Source organism: Triturus cristatus, chromosome 9 (assembly GCF_964204655.1).
Source record: "Triturus cristatus chromosome 9, aTriCri1.1, whole genome shotgun sequence".
Classification (NCBI taxonomy): Eukaryota; Metazoa; Chordata; class Amphibia; order Caudata; family Salamandridae; genus Triturus; species Triturus cristatus.
In genome coordinates this window covers 950,700,315-950,727,402 of record NC_140592.1, presented here as the reverse complement: position 1 = coordinate 950,727,402, position 27,088 = coordinate 950,700,315, and the positions used below count along the sequence as shown (strand labels likewise).

Here is a 27,088-nt window from a genome sequence, read left to right as displayed (position 1 = left end):
GAGGCCTCCCAGAGCTTCATCAGGGCTGTAGCAAGCGAAAATGCTGGGGTTTTATAAGGCTTGGCCAAGGTCGGGCCGGAGGGAGAGCAAGACACGTCCTACTCGCTCACCGTCTTGGCCCACCCCTCTGGGCTACAGTGATATTATTAATGATGTCATAGAACATGTCCTGAGTTATCTGGAATCTTGTTTTTAGTATGCATATATTTTATTGGGGGGGGTACTCTACTGGGTCCACTAATTGTTTGTGCTAAAGGATGCAATCTGAATTCAAACTTATATCAGTCTATTCAACTGTATCGCAGCAAATTGATTTTTATAATGTATTTTTTTTTTTTAATAGTATTGTATTTGCTCTTCTTTGCTTTTATGGTTCTTCGAACTGAAATAAAGTTGATGATGATGAAATATGTGGGTCCTGGAACCTCCACCCACCAAGTCCTAGGGGGCCAGGGCATCCCTTCCTTACTCCCTTATATGTATTTTTTACCTTTTTTTTCCAGAACTGAGTCCTGAGTTGGCTGCTGCCACATGATTGTTGATGTGGTGTCAGCCAATTAGATCTTATCTTAAGGTCTGTCTGGTCAGCAGATCCTTAGTGGGGTGAAATATGCAACGTTTTTTAGGCTTAATTTCTCAAACACTACTGAATGGATTTACACCAAACCACAAAAAACACACTTTCTGGACCAAGATCTAGCTTTCTGCCACATTTCCTGTAAATCCGTTTAACGGTTTGGCCTCTAGCTCTGTCTAAATTTGCTATGGGGAAATGAATGGGGAAATCGTGTTCCGGGACCCGCTCCTCATCTTAGCAGGAAGGAGCTGAGGGGGAAAGAACATTTTTTTTTCTGTGATGATTTGCTAAATGGTGCCAAAGTTATTAATAAAACAAAAAATGCTTTTCCTGTTTAAACTTTGTCCTAACTATAACCACCCAATGGTTTTATATTTGTAGGGAGGGAGGGAGGGAGGAAGGAAGGGAGAGAGGGAGAGAGAGAGGGAGAGCGAGGGGGAGAGAGGGGAAGAGAGGCGGAGAGAGGGGGAGGGAGGGAGGGAGAGCGAGAGAGCTATTGAGATTGAGAGAGATATAGAGATTGAGATTGAGATTGAGACATGTGCTGTGCACTGCTAATTATCCCACATATTACATCAGCCATGACATCTTCTATGACATTATTGTTAATATCACTGCAACATTTGCAATAAAATATTGATGAGAAAACTGTGCATGGCAGGGGGACGAGTTCTAGTTACCATAGGGAACGAGTTATGGTTTCTTGACATAACTACAACTATGACTGCTAAATTTCTATGCTTTTATGTGTGTAAAATATGAACCGAACTATAACGTCCCTGTAACCTTTGTTTTTTACTGAACTTCTAAGGGTTTTTTAATTCTGTTACCCAACTATGACATCCCTATAACCTTTGGTTATTTCAGTGAAAATATATATATATATATATATATATAATGCCCATCTAGCACTGTGTTGTAGATGAATATAATTGTACTGTTTTTCAAAAACGTCTGTTGTGGTGCATTGTACAGCCTTTTACCGTGAACGCAGAGTGATTTAATTGCGCATGGATATTGTGCTGCTCTAAGGGAATACGCTTCTAAAACACGACAGCAAACATTGGTGCATTGGATTAATTCTCAAACACTGCTTTGTGTGTCTTCTTTTTTTTTTTTGTAGGTCCTGGAACTTCCCTAAAGCTCCCTGTCACTGGACAAGTGGGTGGGCCCAGTCCAGCTGTGAGGTATGAGCACTGGCCTTTTTGCTATCAATTACTCAATGCTTTTTAATAAACGGATTTATGGTGTAGGAATTGCTGTACAAAAGTGACACCAACAAGTTTTGTATTTAGGCTCTGAATGCAGTTTTGCATGCAAGTATTCAATTCTATGTTTGTGTCACTAATGTATGTTGACTCTAGTTCTAGCATAAATTTGCGTTGTAGTCTCTATAAAAGCGAAATTGCTCCTAGGCATTACTGATGTTACCATGTTATTCATTTGAATACTCTGCCATTTTTGGGAGCAGATTGGGCAACAATCTTCTAAGCCACTTTACTTCTTTGTTTTTACGTATTTCCTGCTGGTTTAAGTTAGCAGCAGGGCAGTGCCTAACACAGGTAAGCAGGATGCAGGCCGAAACTCTATAACAATCGGGCACCAAAACAAGAATCCAGTTCTTGCACAAAGAGATAGTTGGTTTTTACAGTCAAAGGTAAACTTTCACTACATACCAAGCATTAGATGACTACTTGGTTGCAGATGCTAGGATAATTTGATCGAAACCTATTGCAAATTTATTAACAATATATTCCTGTGTGATCTCTATAGGGAAGAAGGAGAAGAATAAACAAACAAAAATATTAGTTTGTTAAAGCTATGCTATATCAGATCATTCACTGTATTACACAGCAGAAGCTGTTCATGGAGCATGCGTTTGAGTTGGATTGATATTACCATTTCTCTTAATATTGTATAATCTGCACATAACAGCATATAAACTACACCTGTAAAGTTCAGATATCTATACATAAAGGAATAGCTTGCCTATCATTGTGGGTAACATTATACAGAAATATTACTGCCACATACAGAAATTAAAATGCCTCTAATCTAAACAATGTACACCTCTGAAGCATACGGTGTAGGCTATTCTAATATGCATTGTTCGATTAGGCATGGTCATATGGGACAATACTTAGCTATTTGCCCACATGTAAGCTGTAGCTAGCTTTGTGGAGCATCTTGGGCAGACAAATGCAACATCAGGTTCTGATATAAGTAACATCCTTCTGGTCTCTACACATTCTTTGGCTCTGTAGCCTGGGCCATTTATTTGTTTCTCTTGTTAGGCCTTATATTTAATAAAAGCTCAACTAATTTAACAAATGAAGTAATTCCACTGTAAGCTAATAAGACCGTGAGTAGCAAACATCCCTGTCAGAAGTTTTTTTTTTTATACTATATTATCAAATATGTCATTTGAAATGGCATAAAAGATGTCATAGAGCATGTCATGAGTGATTTCATGAGTGAGGTCATAAGCAGTGCATGGCGGGGGCGCAAGTTATAGTTAGTTCTGCTAACTATAACTGGTGAATTTCTGTGTTTTGTCACTGACAAATTCACCTAACTATAACGTTATTTTCACATTTGTTTTTTCCCCATATATTTACATGTAGGAAACACAGTTCAGAAACGCTGCACACTCCGGCCGTAATTTTCAAAGGTGATTTATTTTTAAATAAACCCAAACACGGTCATACTGACCAACGCGTTTCAGCCTCCTGACCTTCGTCAATGTCAGTGAATTCATGCAAAAAGCTACTATTTAACAACAATTAATTTCATTGGATCACAGCAGAAAAAGAAAATAGAAAGGGGGACTTGATAGTTCGACCACCCACTAAGGAAAACTGTCGGCCATTTTGACACTATCCAAGTTGCATGAGAAAATATATAATATTCAATGGCATTCATATTTCTCCAAGTGTTTTCGAATATTTACAGCGAAACCAAGACGTGGTACGCAGAATTACTGTGAAACGGAATTCAGGTTGTAACAAATGCTATGCATCATCCTGAAGGAACAAATCATAGCCCTTAAATATAATTTCATTATAGTAATTAATAAACAAATGTTTGGACTATACACCTTCAATCAGATTCCATTATTCCTTGCACCATTACCTCACATGGTATTTGAGACATAATCAAGCTCTGTATGAGCCTAGTTCACCCATCATGGAACAGCCTGTGATTATCGAACAATATCTCATGAGAAATCATTAGAGAATTACTAGAACTAGAGTAGATGGTTCACAGTTTTATCTGATTTTTAATTCTACCCAATGTAAGACCACAGTTTTTCTTCACAACTCAACCCCCACGGAACATGGGTGCCCAAATCGACTATATATTTGGCCTCTAGCAGCCTCAGGAGTTTGATCCTGTCATTCCCTCTTTCTCTCACCGGGAACTGGTCAATACAATAGTATACCTATGTATCACTCCTGGCTTCATGTAACCTGGAGAAATGTCTTGCGACAGGGTAGGTTTGTCCTAGTTGGTGATCGTCCTCTTGTGTTCGAGGATTCGCTTTATCGCGGGGTGTATCGTATTGCAGTCCACATGGACAGAGTAAGCAATACACCACGAAATTGGAATTGCAATTTAGCAGCTTGTTTATTGGCCTCCTCTCTTTCTTTCCTGGCACTTCATAGTCCTTTAGCTCTTTACAATTTTTACACGCTTTGCAGGTAGTGCACAGGAAAAAACCTGTAATAATGGATTTATTGCAGGGTTTATCTTCGAAATGGCTCTGTACTAGAATATCCTTCAAAGAGGCACTCCTCCTAAATGTAACATCCGGTTTGTCGGATATCAGTTGGCCTATTCTGGCATCTGTTTGGAGGATATTCCAGTTCTTCGGAATCAGGTCCCTGATCTTCTGTGACTCTGCAGAAAAAGTTAAAATAGACCTAACTTTGGACTGGTAATTTTCGATTTCCATGCCAATGGGGTGTCTGCCTGCTAATAACTCCTGCCTATCCTTGGTTTTGACCTTATCAACTGCTCCAAGCAATAACCTTTTGCTATAGCCCCTCGCCCCTTCTCGAGAATCTCATCAGGGACTCTTTCAGCTTCATGGTAGTCCTCTGGGCGGGAACAGTTCCGTTTTGAGTCTTAAGAGCTCCCCGTAATGTATGCTGTTGATTAATTTTCGTGGGTACTGACTCCAGGAATGTAGAACTGTGTTTCCTGTCATAGGTTTAATGTAGAGCTTAATACACAGCCTGTTAACTGGCACAAATACTAAAAGATCTAAAAACAGGACTTCACTTTCACTGATGTTACTCGTGAACCTGAGATTGAACTCATTATCATTCAAAATCCTGATGTAGTCGCCTGACTCTGTGCGAGTACCCCTCCAGACAATAAACAGGTCATCTATATACCTGATCCACAGGGCTCTCTTATCTAACCAGGATTCATTATCTTCCTCCCAGGCCACGTGCTTCTCCCACCAGCCCACGATAAGGTTTGCTTAGCTGGGGGCGAATCGCGTGCCCATGGCGGTCCCCTGTGTCTGTAAATACAGTTGTCCTGAAAAGAGGAAGATGTTATTGTACAGGCAGAATGACACAATTTGTAGAAGCATTTTGTTATGTTCTTGGAATTTTAACAGTTTAAGAAAGCTCACTGGGACGGTCTTCTCGTAGACGCTCTCACTCGTCTCTGGTCCGGCCACGTCTCTGTGTTTTTTCTTGCTCACTGGGCTACGCTTCTGGGCGGGACTGTTTCAACAACTCCCCAATAATTCCAGTCACTGGCTCTTTGATCACAGTGGAGCAAAACATTTTCTCCGTACACTTTGTTCGCCAATTCCCCCGCTCTCAGCACAGAGGGTGCAGGAGCCGCGAGGACGAACTTGCGTAACATGGGAAACACAGTTCTGAAACGCTGCGCACTCCGGCTGTAATTTTCAAAGGTGATTTATTTTTAAATAAACGCAAACACAGTCATACTGACAAACGTGTTTCAGCCTCCTGGCCTTCGTCAATGTCAGTGAATTCATACAAAAAAACTACTATTTAACAACAAGGGAGTCACACAGTGCTTAATTTTGTAAAATGATAAGTGCCAGGGCCCTGACCAGGAGGTTGCTGCAGCTTGCATCACCCATCACCCCTGTCATTGCTACCAAAACAACTACTATCCATCTCTCTTGCCTGCAAGTGCAACAGTTCAGATTATTCCAGCTCACGAAAGCAGAAGGAGTGGCTGGGGAGGCAGGTATTAGTAATTTTTAATGTATATTGCATTCATAAACAACTGTTGTTCTGCTCTTCTCTAAATTAGATGAGCAGCACCACCATGTGGCAGACTGTCCTAAGTACAGTGTTGACAATTAAGTGCCAGTGCTGAGCACCAGAAACCAATTCCGTGCCGGTGATGAGCACCGGAAACCAATTAAGTGCTGGTGCTGAGCACCAGAAACCACTGGCTCAAATTAAGCACTGGAGTCACACAGCTAAGATAACCCCTGCTCACCCCCTTGGTAGCTTGGCAGGAGTAGTCAGGTTTATCTCAGAGGCAATATGTAAAGCATTTGTACATGCATACACACGCAGTAACAGAGTGAAAACTCTACAAAATTAGTCCACACCAGTTTAGAAAAACAACCAATATTTATCTGAATAAACCAAGATTAAAACAACAACAAAAATCCACCATACATAAGTAAAGATATCACTTTAAAGAGTTTTAAATCAGTTCAGTTCATACAAAACTATGGATGCATCTCTTTTGGCACAACGTACCTGGGATGCGTCAAAATCAAAGACGCAAACAGGAGCTTGGAAGGTGAGAAGCTGTAAAGCACAGCGATGCGTTGGTTGCTAACTACCAGGGGAGTTGATGCATCGGTTCCTTACTGCAGGGGAGGTGATGCTTTGGTTCCTTACTGTCAGGGCAGGTGATGTGTCTGTTCCTTAGCGTTAGGCGAGCTAATGCGTCGATTGTCGCCAAATCCACTGACCTGAAGTGATGCCCAGTCCACGGGAACGAAGAGAGCTCTCCACACTCCCCAAATACAGCCCCCCTGATATGGAAAAGAGATTCTTTCATACAGGAAGGCTAGCCCAGGGAGATGCGGGGAATGATATCCAACCCAGGTAGCCTCTTCTGAATCCCCAAAAGGTTCAAGGAAAGCGAATTCAGAGTGAGTGTCCTAGGAGAGAAAACAAGAAATGCCCCAAATGAAATTCTATCCCCTTATGTAAATCTCAAAAACTTCGTAAGGATATTATGCCTGTCCCGCAGAGACAGTCGTTCCACTTACCAGCCAGATTTGATAAGGAACGTATGAACTGTGTAAGTGATTCGAAGAACAAGGTAAATCAGGCACATCAGTTATTTCCTTCACAGTCCGCAGAAGATCCGAAGAAGAAGAAGCAGATAAATTCAAAAAGGTTTGCTTTCAATGTCCAAACATGTTTAAAGGCGTAAGTTCCACAAAAAGTCTGACTTTACAAATTCGTAGGCCTCTTAAGAGCATTCACAGTCTATTACTGAGAACATATGGAGATTTCCAAACATAGGGACTTTGGCACAAAATAAAAAGCTGGAGTATGGTTCAATTTCCCAAAAGGCCTTTTATTTCGGGGGCGTTTATTCAGCCAATGTTGCCACTTGATATTGGGGGCCAGGAATGTTCATGAATTGGCGCTTAAGCCCAAAAAATAATCAGAGAGGTGCTACTGTAATAAACATGGTCGCGCATTAGATAAATACGCGACCGCGGTTGCAGAAAGAAAAAGGCCGCGGCTGCGAATTACCTTCAAACGCTGCCGCGGAGTCACACACTGCTCAAATAAAAAAATAGGTGCTGCTCATTAAATGCTACTGCGCAATAACAGGCAAACGCTCCATCCACAAAAAGAATCAGGGAGCAGTAGCGTGCCAGCTGGCAAAAGAAAAGGAACAAAAAGGATTGGCAGCCAAAAAGAAATAGGATTTAATACCTCCACAGAAAAACAGGTTTCAGCCACAGCAAGGATGATCTCCACGAAGGAACAGGAAGTGGGCGTGGTCTCAAGGGTGAAGTTTCCGGAAGCCAAGCACTGGGTCCATCTGCTGGCCTGCATTTATACCCTTAAGGGAGCGTGTATAAATGCCTGTCCTTTTTCAGTCCCTTAAGGGAGCGTGTATAAATCCGTGTCCTTCTTTAGCATGGCAAGGGAATCTTGCAAAACGTTCTCTATCTCTGAAGAGCAGGCATTGCTACCCCTGACTAACAGTGGGGCCATTTGATGGTACAAGAGGCTTGAGCTGTGACATCGATCTCCAGACATGCGGCCTCAGTTCCTTATTGCTGGGAAACGTCGATGAAGAAATCGGCGCCCAGGGGAGCTGCGTCAAAAATCCAGACTTGCTGCGTTGATTCCACAGCGATGAAGTAGGTGATGCGTTGGAGTGGTGCGTCACGGACTTTGGTGACTTCGGTGCTCGAAACACACACTGCGGTGGTTCTTCTGACACGCTGTGACGGAAAGCTGGATGCGTCGATCGAGGAACCACGCTCCGGTGCTGACAGCGGCGATGCTTCGAAGGATGTAGCGATGCGTCGATTAAAAACCGACGCTGGGAGTTGATGCGTGGATTTTTCTCCTTCAGTTCACCAGATTCCACTTTCAAGAGCCGAAGGACTGGATTTGGCACCACTTGGCAAGTCAGGACTCTCAGCAGAAGAGCCCAGGCTCTGGTAGGTAAAGTCTTTGATGGTCCTGAGACTTCTTAACAGGCGGCAGGCACACACAAGCCCTTGGAGAACCTTGGAATCAGGATGTAGAAAGCAAAGTCCAGTCCTTTCACTCCCAGGACAGAAGCAGCAATCAGCTGGCCAGCACAACAAATAAACCAGCAGAGTGTCAGTCCCTTCTACAGCATCCTGCTCTTCTTCCTGGCCGAATGTCCTTTAGTCCAGAAGTATTCTGAAGTGATGGTGTCACAGTCCAGTACTTATACCAGTATCTGCCTTTGAAGTAGGCAGACTTAAAAGGAAAGTCTCTGTAGTGTATAAGACCCTGCCTTTCCCTGACCTGGCTCCAGACACACTACAGAAGGGTGGAGACTGATTTCTGTGAAGATAGGCACACCTCTATTCAGCTGTCAGTGACCTTGGTCCACCATTTGCTCCTGTCTGACAAAGATGGCTGCAGTGCGTTTTCTTGATGAAATTATTCAAATCCTTAAACACTGTGTGGGGGATTATTCTTCTGGATAGATTTCATGAAATAGGATCCATCAGGTGACTATAAATAGTAGCAGACTGTTACAGTTGCTCTTTTTCTGTTGAAACTGCTATGAATATTGCAGTAGAATCTGGCATTTCAGCACCTGATGTCTGTGGTAAATGCCTGCGACTGCATTTCATGCAAATGTATATAGCTGTGTCCGGTCAGAAACGACGAGACAAACAACAGAGTTTCAAAATTTTAAGGACAAATGACTTAAACAAATAAGAACATGCTACTTCAATACTGCGAACACTTCATTGAGTAACAGTGACAAAGCAGTTGCAAATTAAATCATGAGAAATAACCACACTGGGTAAAACAAACATACTGCTCAGGTCTTGAAAAGTGAACGGAGGCCCTGTCCCCCTCTACAATGCCAGTCAATTGATTCAGGTTTAAATATTATTTAGATTTTATTGTCGATTGAAAAGAAAACAACATCACCTTACTCTTTTTTTCTTGCCAAGAAGTTAGGTTCCCCATCAATACAAAAATTGATTCCCTTCCTCCTCTCTCCTTATCTGTTCCTCCTTCTGAATCAGGCCACTGTTGGAGTAATAAGACACAAACTACCCTCTGGGATTTATTTGAGATCATCTATTTTCTGTGGCCAAATAAATATATAAGGTATTAAAGGTTCATTCGCTTGATCTGCTCCTTACCTACTTCCCCTAGCAGCGGACTAAACTATGCTGGGATAGTGCATACCACCTTGAGGTAACCGCCTTCAGTTTCTCCATGACTAACAAAACTGATGGTCAGTGTAGTCTGTACCTATCTGTTGGCGCACCAATTCCATTCTCTACCAGGCCCTAATGCCTGTTGTGGCAGCAGCAAGGTCTGTGCAATTGGCCTTCCCCTCTTAGAGCGTAACAGGAACACCCCATCTATTGGCTAACCAGCAGTGTCAGTAGAGGTACTACAGGAAGGGTGTACTGTAGGCCTGGTAGCAGATTTTAGATGCTCAAGACCAAGATGAACTAGCTTTTTTTGTACAGGAGGAATGAAGAAGGAATGCCTTTTCTTTAAGCTTCCAAGTGCTGAAGAAGCACCTGCAAATTAGACCCAAAATAAATGGTGTGGCTGCTTGTCTAATCTTGTATATTTCATTCAGAGGGGGTAAAATGTCACTCATTTATTTATTTGCGTCTACTTGCTGTGAACCCCAAGTTCAGTTTAGAAATAGAAAATACATAGCATCTGATATACTAATTCCATCCACAAAATATGAGATCCCTGGGATTGAGGAAAAGGTAGACAATAAGGGCAATCCTCATTTGCGTCCTTCCAAGCCACTATCTAGAACACCAAAAAAGCAGATGGGACTAGTGCATTGAGTCCACCAGAGGAAACCTTATCCTGATGTGTGGAAATCCAGTGTCCTGTTGTCTCCCTATATGTAAGGACCTAGGATTTTTTACAAATGTGACCAAGACTACGGCTGTAGTCGAAAAGCGTCGTGTAATTAAATCGCTTTGACCAGCTGTTCTGTCCCGATTTCCCTTTTTCCTGAGAGCGCACTTACTCTGGATTTGTATAAATATATAAATATAATATAGTATAAAATATATTTTCGCAAATATTTTTATCTTATTGTTTTGCTCTGCAGATATTGATATTTTGCTTTTTCATGTCACAGCATAGGTCCATGGGATTTAATATAAGCAACTGTGAATATTGATACACTTCTATAGTGCCACTCAAAAACCAGTTTGTTAAGGTTAAAGACACTTGAATTTACCACTGACTACTAGCACACATGTATACTAAAATGTCATCACAAGTGTTCCATAGTAGTAGACATTTATTGAAAGTTGCCAGCCTCCAGTTTTCCCCAAAAATCCATATGAGAATATATTCCTATTGGGGCTTTCAGTCAACCATCTTCATACACTTCGGCGTTTTCATCTGTCACTCAAATGATGCGCCTTCCCGTCACAGCAAACAAGATATGTCAGTGGGTCAGTTTCTTCAGTCATTTGATACAGTCACTTTGAATGACTGCATTTTGATTGGTCACACGTTTATATTCACCTAAAACATACATTCCTAAAATTAGATAAGAGGCACATGAAAATACCAGTCGGTGCTAGTGAATGTGTAGAATAGGGTGTCCTCGTTATTAAAAAATAAATCAATACATCTATTTAAATGTGCAACACTGATTCATTATCATAAACCAGCTCTGTCGTATTTGTTTGTGGAAAACATGCACAAATGATTGAAATAGCAGAAACGTGTGGGCAGATCTATATATTTAAGCCATCCCTCAACTTGGTGAAGATTATTTAAACTCTTGCATCTGACTTGAGTAGAACAACTAGTAACTGCTTGACAAGGCACGAGTCGGAGGTACACCAGGGTGGACGGCCTACATCCACTATTTTCACAGGGTGTACGCTGTCCACCCTGCCAAGAAGTTGGGACCCACTGAATAATGTGCTGAACTCGTCCTGGTGTAATTTCCAAACACCGGAACACTTTCAGCAGCGTCTGCACGTTGTCTGCTTTCCATCTTCAACAAGCAACAACGTGCAGGCGGGGACGTGGCTTTCTTATTTAAGACTCCTGCTGGGCCCACAACAAAGCAAAAGACACACAATTGATGGACGAAATGCAGAACAAATCAAAACATTCACCACCAGTCAAGAGATCTGGGTTAAATCCATCATTCTTTTGCTCACCATTCCACCCCAGTTTAGACCTGGCCATATGCAAATCTGTGTTGACCCTGTGCCTCATGGGAACAGTCCAGTCCGAACTGCCAAGCCAGGTCCTCCTTGGACCGGAAACCAGCATCCGAGGACCGGTTTCGGGATTTCACCCCTCTTCAGACAGGATAGCTTGATTCCAATGGCACAGTGAGCCCAGGACCCACGTCTGGGCATACCTGGCGCACTTAGGGTGAGAAAGCAAAAGACACACAATTGATGGACGGAATTGCAGAACAACAACAACAAAGGCCGAATGTGAGGGGTCATCAGGACTCCTTTTGTTTGAGTTTCTTGGCTGGGAGCAGTAAGGAGCCTCTCACCTGATGCAAATGAAGCGGAGGGGAAACAAAGGCTCACACCTTGTTAGCACTTCACACATACTTATGAAAGTCAGCTTTTCACTTTGTTCAGTCCATGTTTCGGAGATATGTATGCACTGTAAGAATATCAGATGTGTTGGTCTTTCCAAGTCCTTACACAAAGCAAATTGCATTTATATAGAGCTTATTTCCCCTGAGGAGGCGTTGAAATAATTTAAGTACCACTATTTTTTCTTGTATAGCCCTACTAATCCCAATGCATTTCCAGGCTTTCGTATTTGACTAGTGAGGGACCCCTAGTAACGACTTGAGGTACTGATGGTTTCTGAATGTTTTGTCGCCTCAAGAAAAATTTCCAGTAAAATACATCTGCTTTTGGGGTGACTAAATTCTTCAAATGTTGACAATGAAAACCTGTGTACAGTACATTTCTACTAAAAATCAGGTAGCTGGATTACTAGTGAGTGACCCAACCCGCATGGCGGGCTCTACCTCATATAGTTTGGGGCGATGACAATGGGCATATCAAATATTAAATGGCATATCAAATGACCATGCACAGCAAGAGCTAGCTACTCGCTGGGTGAGTCGACGCAGAGCCTGCTATGTGATTTAACATATGAGTAATTATGTAATTTTTGAGGGCGTAAGCAGTGCATGACTAGGTGCAAGTTATAGTCCATTTACTAAACTATAACTGGCGAAATTCAGTGGCTTTTCCCTTTTTAATCCTTAGTTTCATTTCACTTTATCCTTTGCTATTTTAAGTGAATTTCTGTACTTAGTTTAACATAAGTTAAGATCTTATTATCATACCTAACTAGAATGCTAGATTGACACTAACCTTTGTTTTTTCTGTGAATATAGTCGTGTTTGAGAATATATGTATATGTGTGTGTGTGTGTATATTTATGTATGTGTGTGTGTGGGTGTGTGTTCGCTGAAAAAACCAAAAGTTAAAATGATGTCATATTTAAGCGTTGGGTGACTTGCGCCCCTGCCATGCTCTTCTCATGGCCTCACATATGTTATCACTCATTTTTTTTTTTTGAGAACTTTTATTAACCATAGTTGCATCGATTGGCAATGTACAATTCTGCGACAGAGCACCAGGTCAGCAATGTTCGGGCACATACAGTCAAATGTTTAAACACAGCCGTGTAGCCGACAACCCGGAGGTCCGGCGGCGGAGCTCAGTTGTACCTAGATAGAGAATTCAGGTGTGTACATTGCGTGTAAGCGAATCGGTGGTGCTTTTCTGATATGTGTCGCGTTGTTTCTCAGCGAAAGCGCATTGTCCGCGTGTGAGGGGGGCGCTTCGTATCCGCCCGCTGCGCATCATTGTCAGCTAGCTCCTGGGCTCGCAGAGGGATGTGTGCTGGGTGCTGGGTTGTCCGTCAAGCGCCCTGATGTGTGGACATCAGAGTCCCGGTGGCCCGCGTGTAGCGTGGGGTGAAGCGCGTCAAGGAGGTTGCAGCGTAGTTCGCAAGGGTGCGCGTGGCGGCCGTTGCTATGATGGAACACATGCTTTGCTAGGGAGCGTAGTCAGTCGCCGAGTTGTGTCCCGGGTGTGCAACGTAAACATTTAGGGATCAAGGTCAGGGTCGAGAACTCGGGTAGTGGCCAGAAGTAGAAGGGTGAGGGGGGGGGGGGAAAAAGTGGAGATCCGTGTGCAGCAATGTGTGAGGAGAGAGGGGCTGTCCAGCAGGGCGTAGCCGGCCGCCCGGGGAGCGCGGCGAGTGGCCGATCGTGAGGGAGGGGAGGGGGGGGGGAGGAGAAGAGGGGGGGGGGTCGTCATTGTGCGTGCCCTCCCAGGTAGCAGCGGCAGTAAGTCCCGCGCGTGCGCCAGAGCACAGCGCAAGAAGTATCTGTCAGTAGTAGCCTGTCGCGCGGTATGTGAGATGTGTCAGGGGAATATGCAGGTCGAGGGGGCCAGGAGCTAACCGCACCGGGGTCTCAGACATGTTGCCAGCGATCTAGTAGTGTATCAGTGTCCGCCTAGTGTTTAGGTTATCCCACGGGCTCGGCAGGCCGTCTGAAAGGTGGCGAGGAGGCCATCCCAAAGGTGAGCGATGGGGTACTGCCTGAGTCCCGCAGTTTCCTCACGGAGGAGCACTGCGCTTTCCGCCTGCGCCCAGTTGACGAAGGATGCCCTCCAGTGCCTGATGTGCGGAGGGGCCGTCGCCTTCCAGTGCTTGGTGAGCAAGCGTTTGGCTGTAACAAGTCCCATGTCCCAAAAGCGCGCCTGTACTCTGTTCGCTTTTGTGCGCTTGTACAGGCCCAAGATACACGCTTCCCACGTGCGTGGCAGTCGTCCATCCGCGCCACGCTCGATCAGTGACAGCACGTCGCTCCAATACGTCTGCACGTCAGCGCAGTGCCAGAGCATATGCAAAAGGTCCGCTCCTGGTGACAAGCACCGCGGGCAGGCGGCATCCGTCCGCAGGAAATATTTATTGATCTTCTCCGGAGTGAGATACGCTCGCTGCAATATGTAATATTGTATGAGCTTGAAGCGGGGGTTGCGTGGAACGTTAACCGGGCTGGCCAGTATCATCGCCCATTCTTTATCTGTCCAGTCTCTGCCCCTGTCCGTCGCCCAGCGTTCTCTTAATGTCGAGGTGGTCAGTCGTGAGTGTGCGAGGAGTGCCTGCACCAGCCAGTGTATGACGTGCGCGCCATTGCCCATAATATGCAGATATTGGATGAAGGTATGCGTCGGTAGCTCCGTCGTCATGTCGCCCCAAGAGGCCGAGAGCGTCTGCACGAGGGAGGCATGCAGGAGAAACTGCCCTGCCGGGAGCGCCGTGCCGTCCGTCAGGGCAGCAAACGTCAGCAAGTCGCCGTCCTCATACAGGTCACCTAGCGTATCTACACCTGCCTGTTCCCACCTTGCCAAATGGGCCTCCGTGAGGGGTCCCGTCGGGCTAGGCATGCCCAGTAGTGGTAACTCCGGAGCGTACGGTGTGGTCGCGCGCGTGAGGCGAAGGCACCTCTGGAAACACCTGCGCGCCACCGCCAGGTAAATCTGGGAGGGGCAGGGCGCACGAGTCAGCGGATGGAACAGCGCGTGGACTTGCGTCCGCGTCCAAGCAGCCGCGTGCGAGGCAGTGTCCTCTAGTTGCTTGCCACTCAGCCACCCCGCCACCCATTGCATCTGCGCTGCAAGATAATATAGCTCCAGATTGGGGACCGCTAGTCCCCCAGAGTCAGCAGGCATGTACAGTTTGGCCAGTGCTACCCGCGGCCTTCCCTTGTTCCAGATGAGGGTGCGCAGCAATACCTCCAGGTCGCGGAATATTCTGACGGGCACATATAAGGGCAGGTTTGCAAAGTAGTACAAGAGGCGGGGCAGCACTATCATTTTGGTCAGTGCTACCCTGCTAGGCACGCTGAGGGGCAGGGTGTTCCAGTAGCTAACCTGCGTGCGCACGGATGTAATTGCTCTGAGGAGATTCCCATCTAGGACGTCCGCCGGGGACCTGTAGATCCGTATCCCCAGGTAGCGGAAGGTGGTGGGGTACCACCGCAGCCTGTCTCCTCCCAGTCGGACGTCGCACTCAGGTGTCTCCGAGCCAAAGGGGTAGGCTCCCGACTTGGCCCAGTTAACCCTCAGGCCCGACAGTGTTTCGAAGGTGCGGAAAACGTCAGCGAGGGAAGCGGGGATGGCGGTCATGTCTCTGACGTATAGCAGCAGGTCATCTGCATATAGGGACACCGTGTGTAGGCCGTCCGGCAATGGGATTCCCCATTCCAGTCCGTGTGCTCGGAGCGTCGCAGCCAGGGGTTCCATTGCCAGTGCAAATAGCAACGGCGACAACGGGCAACCCTGGCGGGTGCCTCTGCGGACTCGGATGGCGGCCGAGAGGATGCGACCCGTGCGGACCCGGACGGTCGGCTCACTGTAAAGCAGGGCGATCATGGCGTTATAGCCGCCCCCCAGTTGGTATTTCTCCGTAACCGCCCTTAGGTATGGCCACTCGACGGAGTCGAAGGCTTTCTCCAAGTCCAGTATCAGGCATCCCGCCCTGGGCCACTGCCGCGTGGCGTATTCCTGTACCCGGAAGAGCCTGCGGATGTTGTGGGAGGTATGGCGTGTGGGGACGAACCCATTTTGGTCCCGGTGTACAAGAGTGGGTACGTGAGGGGCCAGCCTCCTAGCCAGTGCAGAAGCAAGAATCTTATAGTCTGTGTTTAGAAGAGCCAGTGGGCGGTAAGAGCCCACCCGCGTGTCGTCTCTGTCTGGCTTAAGTATAGAGACCAGCGTGGCTTCGTTCAATGTTGGGGGCAGGGCAGCTCCCTCCGCCGCCGCCGCGTACATGCGCAGGAGCTCCGGGATTAAGATATCCGAGCCAGCCTTGTAGAATTCAGCCGGTAGCCCGTCCGGGCCCGGAGTTTTCCCGTTGGAGAGCTGAAAGATGGCCTCTCTAAGCTCGTCCGCCTCCAGTGGAGCGCCGAGTTCGTCTTGCTGAGCGATAGTCAATTGCGGCATCGGCAGAGGGGAGAGATAGTCTGCAAAATCAGCGTAGGGAACCGCGAGCCGGGAGCGGTACAATGCGGTATAGTGGGCAGTAAAAGTGTCATGGATGCCAGCTTGCGTGTACTCCAGTTCCCCACCCTCGCCCAGTATGGCCGTTACCGGCTTGGAGCGGGCATCCCGCGAAATCAGCCACGCTAGAAGCTTGCCTGGCCTGTCACCAATGCGGTGAGTCCTCGCCGAGTGTGCCGCGTAATTGACATGGCGAAGTCGCTCCAGGAGGCGTGTATGTTCCGAGCGGGCGTCCTGTAGCGGGCCCTCGTCTCCCTCCGCCGCCTCCTCCTCCCGCGTAAGTAAACTCGTTTCCAGCCTAGTGAGATCTCCCTCTAGTTGGTGTCTGATCTGCCCCTGGGTGCGCAGACAGTGACCCCGTATCACGGCTTTGAAGGCATCCCACTCCACCCTCGAGTCCGTTGCTGTGCCAGTGTTGTCCTCGAAGTACTGCGCGGTACGCTCGAGTAGGGCAGCGCGAAAAGCCGCATCTAGCAGCAGCGCTGGCTGCAGGCGCCATGTGGGGACAGGGGGGTGTGGGTGGGCCCAGGCTACGGACATGAAGTGCGGATTGTGGTCTGAGTGTGTGCGGCCCATGTATTGCGCGTCCGTCACATGAGGTAGGAGGTCTGTGGATACCATGAAGCGGTCTAGGCGGACGTACAGGTCGTGAGCGCCAGAGTAATAGGAGTACGACCGCGTCCCCGGATTGCGCCGTCGCCAGACATCGTGTAAGTCCCATTGCGCAGCCCACTCCAGCAACGCCTTCGTGGCTCCCCTGGTAGGGGCGTTCGCGGGGGGTGGGAAGGAGCGATCCAGCGTGGTGTCTAAGGTGCAATTATAGTCGCCCCCTATAATCCACGATGTGTCATGCCAGGGCGCCATAGTCGTTGATAGCCGCGCCAGGAAGCCCGCTTGTTCGATGTTGGGGGAGTAAAGGGATATCAGTGTGATAGGATGACCATCTAGCCTGCCTCGCGCGGCCGTGTATCTGCCCTCGCTGTCTATCGCAATGTCTGTGGCTTCCCACGGGGTCCCCGGGCGGATCCATATCAGAGTTCCACGCGCGAATGAGGAGTATTCCGTGGCGTAGAGTTGTCCCCGCCATCTACGGTGTAGTGTCCGCACCTCAGCGCCGTTCAGATGCGTCTCCTGAAGCAGCGCTACGTTAATCTTGTGCCGCTTTAGGTACGAATAAATATGGTAGCGCCTAGCCGGTGTGTGCATCCCCCTGACATTCCAGGTGCATATTTGGGTACTAGCCATTACTGTCCTGTGTGTGGGGGTCTCCCTCCGCCCCCAAAAGCGCATCCCCCCATCTCAAGGGCCCCCCGGGGCCAGCAGCCCGCACCCGCTGCGTAGCTAAAGCTAGTGATGTGCATGCAGTGTCGTGATCTCCAACAGGGTGAGGGAAGAGGGAAGAAAGGGTGCATAGATAGTCGAAACATGGCAACTAAATAAAGAGAGATGAGAACTTGTAGAATACCAAAAGGTCGGCTGCACAACAGGTCGCCGTCCAAACACTCAAGCGAGCTTACGAACTAGACAGTCTCGGGGGGTGGGTGAAGTATCTTCTGAACAACAACGGAAGCAATGTAGGTTCGGAAGCGCCTCGCATGCCTCCCAGGCGTTGTGTACATGTTGCTGCCGGCCGGCGGGCGTCCGATGGCCATAGTTCACGGCCGCAGCAGCTGTGCGCCCAGCCATCATGTCAGCGGGGGGTTGGAATGCCCACGGGGAGGGGGTGGGGGGAAGGGAGAGGGCGCGGGCGCTCTCCCCCCCACGACCCCCCAGTAGTAACAAGCCGAGCATGCGGCAGTAAAAGGTGTCTCTGCATGAGTGTAAATCAGGTGTGTAGGCCGTGCGGCCATAAGTAGAAATTGTACTTACAGTGTCCGGCCCCACGGGCGGGCCCCCCCTCAGCGCCGTCAGCGTAGGTGCCTAGGCCTTTCAAGCAAGTTCAGGTCTGTAAGGGGCCATCTCGCAGGGATTCGGGAGGTCGGCAATGTACTTCAGGTGGCAGCACAGTTCCGGGGCATCTCAGCCAAAGAGGTCCACTGTTTGCGGTGTGACCTCCGGGGGTCCTCCAGATTCCTGTGTGTCTGGGATGCCGTAGATTGCCTCGTCGTCCGTTGAGTGGGCCGTCGGGCTGGCGTCCGGCCGAGCCGACGACGCCGGAGAGTTGCTAATCTCTGCCACCCTGCGCAGGGCGTCCCGCTGCTCCTGATGAACAAGGTCCGCTGGCGGGGAGTGGCTCGGTGTCCCGCCGGTTGGCGGCGGTGTGGGCGACCCGCGGTGGCGTCGTCGTCTTGGTCCCCTCGGTCTTTCCATCGCGCCTGTTCCCGTCGTCCGTCGCGGCGCGGCTGGCATTCCGCCATCAAGCCAGGCCTCCGCGTCTTCGGGACTCGTGAAGAAATGGGTTTTGTCGTGTGCCACCACTCGCAGTTTGGCTGGGAAGAGCAGCGAGTACTGGAGGGCCGCTTCACGCAGCCGTCGTTTGATGGGCAGGAAAGAGTGTCTTTGCCGCTGTACTCGCGCCGTGTAGTCCGGGAAAAACATCACTGTCGCGTTGTCAATGGTAATGTCCCCTAGGTTTCTGGCCCCTCGCAGGATGGCATCGCGGTCCCTGTAGTTTAGGACTCGGAGGAGAAACGGCCGAGGGTTAGAGCCCGGAGGTGGTGGTTTCGCGGGGACGCGATGGGCCCTTTCCACCACGAAGTGCGGGGATAGCGTGTTGTCCGGTAATAGGTCCCGCAGCCAGTCCTCGACCTTGCGGACAGGATTCGCCCCTTCCCATCGCTCCGGGATGCCCACCAGGCGGATGTTGTTCCTTCGTGCCCGGCCTTCCGCATCCTCAGCCCTTCCCTCTAGTAGTTCCACCCGGTGTAGAAGGTCGCTCACCCCGGCTTCTGCTCGTTTCGTCGCTGGCTCGACCTCTGCCATGGCGTCTTCCAGCGCGGTGGTGCGCGCTTGCAGCTTTTTATGGTCGGCTCTGAGGTGCGTCAGGTCAATTGCCACACTGTCTATGCGGGTCTCCAGGGAGGTGCGCGTCTGCTGTAGCGATTCCTCCATCCTCTCCATGGCCGCCAGGACACTGTCCAGTTTCGCCGTCACATGGTCCGTATCCATCGCGGGCTTCGTTGGCTCGTGGCGCCTCCTCTCCGTCGTCGACCCCGGTCCGGAGCGGGTTCGCGCCCCTCTAGGCATGGAGCCAGCGGCGCGCGGAAGGCGACCCCCCTGTCGCCGTGGGGTAGGGGGGTGTTGCTCCGTTGATGCCCTGCTGCAGCGGGATGGGGGCGGCTCACCTCGCCGTGTCTTACCGTCTCAGCCAGCCAGGCCGTGTCGCCTTCGCCGCGTGTCCAGGGGCTCAGCCAGTGGGGGGCTCAGTCACAGCCGGGTCAGCTCTCAGTGTCCCTCTTCTAGTCCGCAGGGCACCCCTGAGTCCTTCTTCCCGTGTCGGCTCGTACCGCAGCGCGTGGCGCAGGGGTCGCGTTGCGTGTGTGTGCCAAGGAGGCCCAGGTCTGCGCTTCCACAGCGGTTCCAGGGCTCCGTGGGTGGTGGCAGCGTGTATTGGCACCGTCTTTTCCGTGGCGCCGCAGGGGGGTCCCCAGGTGAGTTCAAGCGCGGCCTCCCCGTCGCCAGTCCGGCCTCGTCGCAGTCGCAGGCCGCCGCTCGGCGTCGCGGTAGCTCCTCCCCAGACCGCAGCCTCGGGCCTAAGGGACAGGGCAGCGCCCCGGTCTCGCGTAGCCGCGAGCCGCGGCCGCGCGTCCTGTAGAGCGGTCGCGGCCTCGTCCGCGGGGCCGGCGCGGTGCTCCACCGCCGATTCGCCTCAAACTTGGCCAGGTGGCGGAGAAAGCTCCGTGGAGGGCCCGCCGACCAAATCCGCAACGTTCAGGATTGTTGCAGCGGAGAAGCGGCCCGGGGCAGGAGGGCTCGATCGGGAGCTCTACCCGGGCACGTCCGCTTCCATCGCGTGCTTAGCCACGCCCCCCCTCACATATGTTATCACTCATGATGGATACTGATAACATCTGCACCTGAGATTAGTCGATAATGGTTAGATCATTTTAAGAAAACAATTTGGTAGTGAAGGACTCGTAGACAAATTGAGCATGTATTATCTTCATGTACATGTGTGAAACAGAAACAGTGCAATAATGGAGATAAGCATGAATGAGTGTAGTAAGGATTGCCGTATGCAGCTTGGGGTTTGCCTCAGGACCTTGCTGGCCGCCAGGCTCTGCACCCAGTCCCCGGGGGGAACCCAACTCGCTGTGGACATCATCCATCCGTAGACACTCACCCCCTCATTTTTCTTATTTATTTATTTGATTTGTTTTGAAGTACTGCTACACCTGCTTCAGCTACATGATACTGCAGGATTGTGCAAGCTTCATCCAATAATTCTTCCACTGTCTCGCGGTACCTTGGAGTTGACACTTGAAAAGGCAGCTCCCATGGCAGTCCCACAGTACCTCATGGGAGGAATGCAAAGTATCACAGTACCTGTGGCACAATTCTTTATTTTCTTTTCCTCCAGGAGTTTGGGAGGTTCCCTTTGGGTCTCCGTTCATGGGCGCCGGGAGGGGGTGTGTCAGGATTTTGCTTCCCTAACCCTGATATGTTCTTTATTAAACAACTTCTGGACAAAGGGATTGAGTTCCTGTGTCCTGTAATAGTAGCTACAACATTTTTCTTCAAGTTGTGGCCAGATTGCTTGTGACTGGTCCTGACAGCAAAAAGGTTTCTCAGAGATCCTTATTTTTTTTTTTTTAGTTGACGGGTATTGCTGGACCAACTTTCCATTTATCACTACAATTTTAACCCCTTTGTGACCTTCGCATTCACCTCTTTAAACACAATTTCCTCAAACAGCCAAACAAATCTACACCAAATAATGAAAAGAACGCTTTCTGAGTTCTGTTTGTAAATATGGTGTAATTCCGTTATGTTGCTTTTTCTATATCGCTTCCCAACTATTCCTTAGGGAATTAACGTGGGAAAACAATGTTTGCCCTCCCCCTTTTCTTGAAATCCTCCCCTCCACCCTCACCCCCACCCCCACTGGGCCGATCACCCTAAAACATTCAATTAGAATCTGAGGTGGCAAAACTTCTGCTTGGAAAGTTGCATGAAGATTCTTCAAATGGCACCAAATTATTATTGAAACAAAAACACACTTATGGTAACTCTGACATAATTATAACTACACAGTGGTGCCTTCCATTGTGTAAGACAGATACAAATTCCAACAGCAAGTTAACTGAAGAAGCGGCACTCCTGGAATCGAGGTACCTGAATAGATGGTTTATAGGCAGCAAATAAAGGATGACTCGTTTCTGCTTACACCTTCATCACAACCCATTTAGTAAAGTCTTGGAAGGACTACAACCTTGTTAAAGACTTCTAGTAATAATTTGAGTTGCTGCAGCTACCTAAAGGCCAGTGCTTCTTCATTGTGTAGCCTCTCACCCCTCTTCAATCCCTTCTCTTGTCTATGTAACCAGAGAAGCTGGTTGTGCCTACTGTGTTAGTGAACTAATTAAGATGCTTCAAGGATTTTTCGAAGGACCCTGGTTATTGCAAAACCTTTTTTGGGTTACAATGAGACTTCCGAATAAATGAAATGATGAATGTAGTGGACAGGGTTACAACCTTATGAATAGGGCTCCCGGTTTTATGGTATTTATATTTTTGTCATTCCCTTCTGTATTTATCCATATTTATTTTTTGCTAATTTAACCTGTATTTATCCATATTTATTTTTAGGTTTTGTGAAAAAATAACGCTGAAATTTGTATATTTTTGCATTTATTTAACCAGTTAATGTGCAGTCGTATCTGAATGCCTCACACGTTTCAATTATATACACACAATCAGATGGTAAAATATGCACTTGGGAAAAAATATGTACATTTTAGTATCATGTTTGTGCAAATCTACTGCTGTTTAAGGCTCTTTACTAAAACACCTATATTTTTTTAAATCCCATTTCCTGTCAATCTGCACAGCTATTGTCCTGGTAGTCATGATTGACAGCATTTAGAATCACTCAAAAACAACCCAATTCCATGTTTATCCACATTCAACAATAAATACAAATAGGAAAACAAATGGTTTTATGTCTGTATTTATCTGTAAAAATCAGTAAAAACGGAAAACAGGGAGCCTTACTTATGAAATAACCTATGGGGATTTTCTCTGTGCATTGAGCTAGAGTGTGTATTGTAAACCTGTCCTCTGATAGTATAACTGTCACACAGATTCTGTGCTGGGAAGGAACAATAGTGTGAGTAAGTGTAACTTATTGTATTGCAAAATCCCCTGTCTGGTCACTGCTGTTGTTGTAAATTTGCTCCACATATTCATCACCTGGACTGACTGCTGGTGTTACTTTATTCCTCAAAATGGCAGGTCCGTGTTGTATTTTTGTGTTGTGGAATACCTTAACCTGGTACAGTAATTCCTTGTTCTGTAGTAGGAGGCCTGTGCATGTTACAACACTGTCCAGCACTGCTCCTTACATGGACTCTGCTGCCACCTTCATTAAATTCAGTGCAATGGCACAGTGACATTAGTTTTGCAATGAGTACCACAGGCACACCTCACAAACTGGAAGCGTTTATCTCCACCTAGCACAGCTCACACATTTATCTGTGTAAGATCACCAGTGGCAAACCAAACTGAATAATTGCTGACTTGATCAGCTTGCATTCCTCAATAATTTGTAGATGGCTCTGAAGTTGTTCAATTGCATTTTGTTTACTTATGACAATATCAGATGTCATCTGAAAGACTGAATTTCACAGCAGTTGAATTTGACCCAAGTAGTGAGAACGTGCCTTTAAAATAATGATTATATTTCTTCAGTTAGACTATTGATATGTTCATTACTTAAGAGCCTCCCCAAAGGCTTGTTTGATCACTCCTGCTGTCCGATGATACTATTTGCAAGGTTATGGAGGGTTAAGGTTTTGTTTTATGTTATGCCAAAATGTCCAGAAAAGACTCCGCAGACTTAAGCATGGAGTTGTCGCCTTTTGTTCTCTATGGTGTTATAATGGATTTTGCCATTAACTAGATGTGTGGAGTTTCTAGGAATGTGGGATATCTATCCATTGGCCCTTTTAGAACCCAAATGAATAAGGCTCAACCATCTGACTGCTAAAGTATGGCCATTCACATTCAATATTTTTTTTAAGTTGTCTTTATTGATTTATATTGATCAGCACATTATATATATATACTACATCATATGATCAACATTTCAGCGATGGTAATTCATATATCAATTAACTTCCCAAAGATGAGACATTTTCAAATCATAAACCCAATCTAAACTCGTTGGCAAACTTTGCATTTCCATTGTGCTTCAGTATAGCTCATCTTATCCATGTTGTTCTACATTTCTGCCCTTGTTCAACTGACCATTTGTGCCTTCGTAGCTCTCACCTGTTACACCCAAACCACCCACAATTACAGATCCTTAGAGTTGGGCGGGCCTTTCGTGTTCTCATAGGGTCTACCTCACCAGCCATTGAGCAATATAGGAAAGAGATGAGCCCATTCTCACCTCAAAGTGTTTTGTCTCTTCTTAGCTATAATGCCTGATAATTGCGTTATCGATTCTGGGCGGCCTAATATCTGGTGGATCACTGAGAGGCTGAGTCATAATTGTCCATTCCGTCAACACTGCAAGTTTACCATCCTTCCTTACCCTTTTCATCTGTGCTTCCTCCACAATAACCCATTTCAGCATATCTTTACACTAACTGGTCACAGCTGGAAGATTCCAGTGAAACCTGTGTATGGCTGTTCGCCTCTTAGCCAGCACAGTTCCTAATGCCTCAGATTTCCTATGAAATCATTATTTTTCCTAGTGGTAATCAATCTCATCTGACAGTCCATCATCCTAAGTTGTAAGTGTCTGCCTGTGCAGTGCTTTAGTCTCGTAAGTGCTCCACCCCAGAAGCCCTGTATAGCTTGCCATTCCCATTGATGTTTATGAACCTGGCAGCTACATTTTGGCTCCTAAGGCACTGTGAGGAATGCCCAGGTATATTTTTATAAATTTTATCGGGGTCAAGTATGTCATGTGAATTTCATTATATTGTATCAGTTTGCAGCGAGCATTGTTTGAAATCTTGATTTCTTCTCAGTCTTTTTCCACACTCCTTTTTCGTAAGTGGTTCATCCATGATAGTCTGACACTTCTCCCGTACTTTTAGTTTTATCTTTGGCTTGCCTATTCCTAATGCCTTGTATATAATGGATTATACTTTTCTGCTTCGTGTCATTGAGAATAGTGTTACCCTTGTCTGTGTAGGCTCTGGCGACTCCAGGAAAACTGGTTGGATCTCTCAGGCCATGAGGGCTATTCAGTGTATTGGGAAATAAATTATTTTCCCATCCTGAATTGCTCCTACGCTCCATTGAATGTTATGAATCTATTCTCTGGGTATAGATCAGTAAGCGTCAAGCAATCACCCTGTTACTACCTGTCAACTATCATGTCTTGAGAAATCTGTGCAAAACGATAAATACTCCATATACAATTGTCAGTCACAAATGGGTGAGTGTTTCTTTATTTGTTTGACTACTCTAGCCCATGGTATACCAACCTGCCTTATCACATAGCGCACACAGGCTGGACCATTTCTGCCCATCAGTAGCAATTTCTGTAACTGCATGCCCCCAGTGAATTCCAATCAATAAGACTTTCTACCAGTTCACTTCTTCATCCAACCAGTTCACCGCATGCTGCAGTTGAGCTGCTATATAGTTTCATCATGGGAACTGACGATGGATAATCCTTTATTTGTGTAGGATTAGCCTCCTGGGGTTGACCGTATAACCTTTGCTAGTAAGTACGAAAGGCATCATTTAAACCTGCCTGCATTAATATTCCCTTTTTGTGGCTATCTCTCCCCATGAGTATAGGTGCATTGTGTTGCTATCTCTTTAGAAGCCATGCCAAAAGTCTGCCAACTTATCACCCTCCCCACTTAATTTTTGTCTATAGGAAGTAGCAGTATATTGGTCAAGACTGTCCCATGTATTTGCAATATTACGTAATATGGTGGCACTTTTAACGTACATTTAGGTTACAATGGTAAATTTTTGTGTATTTAACATGTTCTCCAAATGCATTCTGATACTTTAAGTTTTAGCTAAACATCCCCCCCTTTAGCACAGCTTTCATCGCTTTCCATTCACTGAATCCATCGGTAGCCGGACCCCAGTTGACTGTGTAATATAATGTAGTTTCTTCTCTGAGCAATCAAGAGAAAGCAATATCAGACAAGGCCTCACTCTTCGTCTCCACAGTGGAATTCTGAGATTATCCTCTCTACTTTTATTTGTGGCCAGCAATGAATGGACGGTGAACTTAGAGCTATCCTGCAAATTATGTGATCCTTGTAATTTTTTGGCTATAATTAGCTTGTATCAAGAGCTAGTCTAGATTACTGTGTCCCCTTAGCAGGACTGAAGCACGAGTAGGCTGCTTCTTTAGGATGTGGGGCATGGCACAAAACCCACCATCACCTCTCCAACACATTTCACCATAGCTGGTTTAGTACCATCCTTAGAAGGGTCTCAGCCCAGCATGCCATTAAACAACCAGTTCAAATCTCCAGCCCATATAACTTCAGAATGCAAATATGGGGTCATAGACTTCAGCACATTTTTATAAAGTTCACGATCATCAATGTTCGGGCATAAATGTTAGTTAGGCAAATATGTATTGGTTAGATTAGTTTGATGTGGTCTTTCTGATATTAGTGTAGTAGTCTTTAGAGTCTTATGTTATTATTTATTTCAGATTAATTTTCAAATATTGTCTTTAGGGGGACGTAGGCTTTGTTTTAATTTGGCTCTTTATCGTTTGAGATAGATTAGAAAATATTTCTTTCTTTTTTTCTTTCTTGCGGAGGCAATCCTCCGGTTTTGGTTTCCTCATTGCTCTACACGATCTGTTTGTTTTCTCTCTTTGGGTTTCCACGAGTGTTGGGTGTCTTTTTCTCCTCTCCTCTATATCAATTGAGGGAAAAGTTTGGTTGTATGACTCTGAGATTGTATTCCTTGCTCCGAAGTCATTGTTTGTATCATATCCAGCCCTGAAGAGTCAGAGATTCACGTTTGCTCTGATGAAACACGTGTCGGCTGGCTGTTTTTTGCTTTTCATACGATGACCTATTAAAGAATACAAAGACTTCTACGCTGGAGCGTTTCTATGTCAAGCTTAAAATACACTAATATTGTGTAATTTAACACTGTATGAGTGCACGGGAATTTTGTTCAGTTGTTTATGTGTGGGGATTTTCCTTCACAGATTGAGGGGTTTTAGGGTCTTCCCCTCCCTGTTAGCACCATACCCAATTGTTTTCTTGCTATTTGAATTGCGTATATATAAGTGGAGCGCCATTCTCTTCCTGTTTATGAAACACCCCTTCTTTACATGCAATCTATTTTCATAATGTGTACATGTTCCAAAATGGCATCTCGATTGCCGTGACTGAAAAGTCTATCTGTGAGAATCCTCGTTGGAGCTCCCAGGGCCGAAGGCGCTGCCAGCGACCAGTGAGCTCTCTCTGTTGTAAAGTATCCGGAAAGGTTCTTAGGCTTCTGGGTGCCAGTATCTACTCCTCCCAAAAAAGTTCACCCAGTAGGTCCCTCAACCTTTTCTGGAAATCCAATAATCCTCC

At 46.8% G+C, this 27,088-nt stretch overlaps 1 protein-coding gene across 2 annotated transcripts in view; it reads left to right on the top strand.

The window, feature by feature from the left end:
• TTC8 (tetratricopeptide repeat domain 8) overlaps positions 1 to 27,088 on the top strand; it is a 357,649-nt gene that overhangs the window by 80,572 nt on the left and 249,989 nt on the right. For both annotated transcript variants that reach the window (XM_085626573.1, XM_085626572.1), the window contains one exon: positions 1,701 to 1,764. In XM_085626573.1, coding sequence (XP_085482699.1) covers positions 1,701 to 1,764 — 64 coding nt within the window. The remainder of the gene's footprint in view (positions 1 to 1,700; positions 1,765 to 27,088) is intronic.